We start from the raw sequence: 6000 nt of genomic DNA on the forward strand, positions 1-6000 counted from the left end.
GGATTGATCTGTTCAGGCCTTTCAGGTTTAGGATTTAGCAATGTCTGCCTGAGGGTTTTGCCCTGATGAAAACTTGGAAGTAGAAACTTGAAGCTTACTGAGAAGGATGTAGTTCTATGATCACCCTTTCTTTTAGTAGTTCCATGACAGCCAACCCCATGGCTTTCCTTTGGTGTAGTGAATCAGTGTCACAACCACGAAACTGGTTGGTGGATTTGTCATGAATTCTATCCTGTACCCCTCCCTGATTATCTGCAGGATGAAATGGATTGCACAGAAACTTTTCCATTTATGGGAAAAGTTGCGTAATCTCTCTCCCACTAGAAGGCAGGCATCATTGAGGTTTGCTCTTGTTGGGGCCAGAATTGGGGAAAAGGAAGTTGTGATTCCCCCTTGTTTTTGTTAAAGGCTCATCTTTGCTGGGGGATGTGTCTTTTTCCCATCGAGTTTCTCCTTTTGGGCAACGAAAAAAAACCTTTTCGGCTTTTCTTTGGGTCTTCTGGATGGGAACCCTTTAGATTTCTCAACTGACCTTGCTAACACCTTGTGTAGCTCTGGACCAACAGTAAGCTACTGTCAAAAGCGAATGTTGCATAAATTATTCTTTGAAGAGTAGTCTCTATCGCAGGTCTTGAGCCAGAGGGCCCTTCTGGCCACATCAATCAGGCCTGTAGTGCGAGGTGAAAATCTAACAGCTTCCGCCGAGGCATCGGACATGTATGCCAGATGCCAGGGAATCCAGTTCTTCCTCTGTGCTGGGAACTTTTTCCAGCCAGAACTATATGTTCCTGGCTATGCAGGTATTGGCTATATTAGGCTGAAATCCTGCCGCCCCTGCCCCATAAGCCCTCCTCAGCGTCACATCTATTTTTTTTTTAGGGATGCACCAAAATGAAAATTCTGGGCCGAAACCGAAAATGCAGGATGCCCTTGGCCGAAAATTACTTTTTTCCCCCAAATAATTTTAAAATAGAAGAGGGGCATACACCAAAAACAGGCAGCAACGTACACCTGTCGCTTCCACCCTGTCACAGCATATGTACTGTGACGGGTTGGCAAGAGGTTAATTTAATTACCAATGGTATTAGTATTATGCATTATCGCCCGCCCTCCCGGTGTGTCAGCTCATTCATACACATCGTAGTAGTAGGGACATCATTAAGAGGCGGGCGGCCAGCCAGAGACAGGACTTTTCAAACCTGCGCTGCCCCCTCCTTCCTCACGGCGGCTATTAATTTCGGCATTTTTAACCCATTTTCGGCCAAAATGGGATAGGCCCATTTTCGGCCGAAATTTCGGTGCATCCCTAATTTTTTTATCCATAAGATCCTTCAGAAGACCCATATCCTCGAAGGATAAATCCGACTTCTTTAAAACCCTGGCTAAAGAAGCATCTCATTTTGGGAATTTAACCAGGACGCCCTCCGTTTCTTCAAAGGGGAATCTCCCTTTTAGGGCTTCAGGAGGAAAAAAAAAAAAAAACTTGTTTACCGGGCATTCCCATTCTTTATTCCTTTTTGCGATTGGTGGACTGGAAAGGACCCCTTTTTGGTCTCTTGCAGACCTCCATATAACCAATCATGAACCGAATCTGTGGTCTGAGCTTCCTGCATATTCTCTATTATGTAGATAGCCTTGAGGAGTTCCTGTTTCCTCTGCTGGAAACAGGCGTTTAGGCATTTTTTGGGGTTCTGCCTGACCTAGTTCATCAGAATCCATCTTGAAAGAGGAGTTCCCCCTTCCTCTTCAGACTCAATAGTCGGAGGAGCTCAGCTGTGTCTGAGGGACAGCTGGAGATTTCCAAGCCTTCTCTTGATATGCAATTTACTGGTTAGATGACGATGTTGATGGTTGATCCGCACTCTTCATTTCACTAATGGATGCCTGAAGGGATTTCAGAATGGATGTAATTTCCTTCTTGAGAACTAGGGAATCTTTTGCCAATGGCTTGGTCTCCTCACTGACTCTTTTTTTGCATCTAATGCATAACAGCTTGTCTGTAACTGGGGGGGAATCCTTATGCCGCAGATACGGCAGTACTTTTTTTGTTTTGTCTGACCCCTCTGCAGCTTCCTGGGCTTTGGCTGCAAGAGAACAAATATCAGATAGAGAGCAGGGATCTTTGAGACATATTAATGAAAAATGTACATGGCAGATATCCATCCCCCCCCCAGTAGCTGCCCCAAAATGCTGGGACCTGGATCTGCAGCCTCTGGTAGGGGGGCTTGATCCACTGCTATTTGGACTGCCTGGATGGGAGGAAGCACACCAGTCCTTTCTTGCGACCCGGACATTTACATAATCAGGAAGAGGCAAGTGGAGGGGGGGGGGGGAGGAGAGGCGGGACCCCAATCCGCCCCTCGCTCAGTTGCAACGCAAATCCCAGCACTTGAGGGCATCCTGGAACGACGGCCGTAACGATTCCCTTATCCAAGATAGCAACCAGACTACTTCCAGTAGTGGCACCATCTTGGAAAATGTCACTTCCGCCGTGGCGTTTATATGGAGAGCAGTATGTTGGAGTGCTGCACAAGTATACCCCCTGTCCTGGAGAGCCGTGTCATGCAAGCCCAAACAGAATGGTCAACGGACAGCTACGATACTCCTGGGTGGTGACTAACCTCAGGCTCTTCACTCCCCCACACAAAGCCTGAAACAGGGGTGAGTGGAAAGGGGGGGGGGCAAAGCACCCCCCTCCCCCTGCAAGTTCGCCTGCATTGTTGGGTTTGCCGTCTCATATTCCTCTTGAAAATACCCCACAGATTCTCTATGGGGTTCAGTATTACCATGACCAGGTATTGGTACTTTTGGCAGTGTGGGCAGGTGCCTGCTGGAAAATATAATTAGCACCTCCAACAAGCTGATCAGCAGAGAGAAACATGAAGCGCTCTAGAATTTCCTGGTAGAGTGCTGCACTGACTTAGGACTTGATAAACCACACAGTGGACCAACACAAGCAGATGACAGGGCTCCCCAAATCATCAGACTGTGGAAAATGTAGCATTTTATTTGGAAATCAAGGTCCTAGAGTCTGGAGGAAGAGTGGCAAAGCACAGACTCAAGGTTGCACGTGTAAAGTGTAAAAGTTTCCAGTCAGTGATGTTTTAGGGAGCCATGTCATTTGCTGGTGTTGGCTCACTGTTTTATCAAGTCTAAAGTCAGCACAGCCTTCTACCAGGAAATTCTAGAGCACTTCATCCTCCTCTCTGCTCACCAGTTTTATGGAGATGCCGATTTCATTTTTTCAGCAGAACTTGGCACCTGCCCACACTACCAAAAGTACCATTAACTGGGTTAATGATCACGGTATCACCGTGCTTGATTGGCCAGCAAACTCACCTGACAAACCCCATGGATAAATCTCTGTGGTATAGTCAAGCGGAAAATTAAAACACACCAAACCCAACAATGCAGATGAGCCGAAAGCCGCTATCAAAGCAACCTGGGTTTCCATGACACCTTTGCAGTGCCACAGGCTGATCGCCTCCATGTCATGCTGCACTGATGCAGTAATTCATGCAAAAGGAGCCCTGACTAAATATTGAGTGCATACTATACTACATACTTTTCAGTAAGCCAACACTTCTGTATTAAAAATCCTTTTTTGTTATTGGTCTTATGTAATATTCTAATTTACTGAGATACAGAATTTTGTGTTTATACTAGCTGTAAGCCATGCTTGCTTGAAATATAAGCCATACATGCTTGAAATATATGGAGTTTCACTTTTTGAATTACTGAAATTAACTTTTTGGTTATATTCTAATTTTATGAGATGCACACGTATGTAGATCTCTCTCCAAGTTCACACTGAATGTAGGTTTGAAATTGTGCGAGTTCAGCTGAACTCACATGATTTCAAACCCGAATATCAGTGCGAATTGGGGGGCAATTTGACCGACACCTGTGTGGGTTCCTGCACAGATGTCTATGGAAATCACCCCAAAGTCATCAAAAGTAGTGCAGAAACAACTTTTAGGAATCAGTGCGACGCCACAGTCGGTTTCACACCGATTCGAACGGTGCCATTACCGGCAAAAACCTCAAGTTTGACATGCGATTTGACATGTCAAATTGGCCGGATGTAAATGGGGGCTATATCTGTCTACTTTAAGACTCCCCAAGCTGTCAACCCAAGTGGGGTTATGTATTTATGTACACGCAGCATTACCCAAGTGGTGATGTAGGTGCATCCATTAGCAATTATAATAAATCAGCACTTTATACACATTAACTTAAAAAAAAAAAAAAGCACGCCAATAGTTTGTGTATTTAGATTTATGGATAAAGAAAGTTTAAAAAACATAATTTTTGCTGTGTCCCATTGGGAAAATTTCCAGCGGGGGGGGGGGGGCAGGGCCAAGATGCCCTGTAGAGTGCTGCTTTGGATCAAGCATGCATGAGTTCCCCCCTAGCAAGCACCTTGCTACAGGGTGCATGCGGCAGGGGGGAGAATCAGGGATACTCTGTGTAAAACCATTACATGGCACAAGTATAGCATATAAAGGATAAAAGTTAGGTTTACAATCACTCCAAGAACAATGTCGCTAGTGATTCTGCTCTCTCTATGTTGAGGAATCAATTGAGTAACAGAACTTTAAAAAAAAAATAGCAATTTTTTATAAGAAAATAAACTGTTTTCTTTAGCAACACATTGTGATAAAGAGGTTGTCAGGGTGTAATCGCTACAATAAAATCAGCCTGTGAGAAAATAGTCCATGGGGTTGATTTACTAGAAACCAGGGAGTGCAAAATCTAGGGCAGCTGTCCATGGTAGGCAATCAGCTTCTAACCTCAGCTTATTCAATTAGGATTTCACAATAAAACCTGGAAGCGGACTGGTTTCCATGCAGAGCTGCATTCGATTTTGCACTCCAGAATATCAACTCCATGTGTTCTCAGCCTGACTGCTCACTTGTAAACAAACGTCAAAGAAAAGCTTTCTGCCCCCAAGTGATATGTATACAAAGCAAATGCTAATTAGAAAAATACCCCCAAAAATCACTACACGGTGTATAAAGTAACAATATGCCCAGGCTGGTGATGTGACTAACATAAGGGTGCATCGTGTATTTAGGGAAGTGTTGGAAAACTAGACAAAAGTTCTTTGTTTGTGTGCTGCCTATCTATCCATACACAGCCATGTAGAAAACACAAGGCGCGGAGCTCCCGAGTGCGGGAATCGGCTCCGAAGAATGCACTAAGAACGCCGCCCTGCACTCCTCAGACACATGTTATTGTTATCGTCTAGCGCCAAACGCTCCAGCATATGCCGCCGCTGGCCCGGACTGCCCGCTTTGTTCCTCTCTCTCACCTGCTTGGACAGATACTGGTTGAGCTCTGCGCCGCTCTTCTGAGCGATGGTGTCTAGTCCCGATAGGCTGAGCTGGAAGTGCTCCATGTCTAGAACAGGACCTGAGGGAAGAGGCCGCCACTGGGCCGCGAGCGCGCACTAGAAGCCCCAGCACTTCTTCACACGTGGGGAAGACCCAAGCACAACGGACCACTTCCGGGAGCAAATAGACGTCATCACCGGTGCGACGAAATCTGTCAGCGGGTCGTCTCAGCTATGTTTGATGAACCTCATTGGCGCCAAAAACATCAGCAGCTGCTGGCTGCAGTCACAAAGAGAAGCTCTTGTACTGAGAGAACCGTAGGCCCTTGGAAAATGATAGTTGCCTGTGAATCAGGCTTATGCAGTGGTTTCAATACATTTTCAATCACATATCCATATATGTGTAGTTTAAGAATTGTGACTGCTTACTGCACGTTTATTCTGGGTCAGTAATCCAGACCAGCTGTTTTCAACCAGGGTACCTTAGAAAAATGCCTACATTTTGATCAACTATTGTAAAAAAAGCTAGCAGGTTGATAAAGCCTGCCTTTTAGGTCAACAAGTTGTGTTTTCTATTACTTGTCAGCTCCTCTCCTAAACATGCTTTTAGTGGGTTTTATTTCAGCCTGTAAACACTCTTCTAATACACCTGTAAGTGCCGGGTC

General features: G+C 45.3%; 1 protein-coding gene across 2 annotated transcripts in view; it reads right to left on the reverse strand.

Moving 5' to 3' along the window:
- MDN1 (midasin AAA ATPase 1) overlaps positions 1 to 5519 on the reverse strand; it is a 902759-nt gene extending 897240 nt beyond the window's left edge. For both annotated transcript variants that reach the window (XM_082250237.1, XM_082250236.1), the window contains exon 1: positions 5315 to 5519. In XM_082250237.1, the coding sequence (XP_082106363.1) occupies positions 5315 to 5401 (87 nt within the window). In that variant the 5' untranslated portion in view covers positions 5402 to 5519. The remainder of the gene's footprint in view (positions 1 to 5314) is intronic.
- Positions 5520 to 6000: the final 481 nt, after the last annotated feature.

Source organism: Pelophylax lessonae, assembly GCF_965119305.1.
Source record: "Pelophylax lessonae genome assembly, chromosome: 3".
Taxonomy (NCBI): domain Eukaryota; kingdom Metazoa; phylum Chordata; class Amphibia; order Anura; family Ranidae; genus Pelophylax; species Pelophylax lessonae.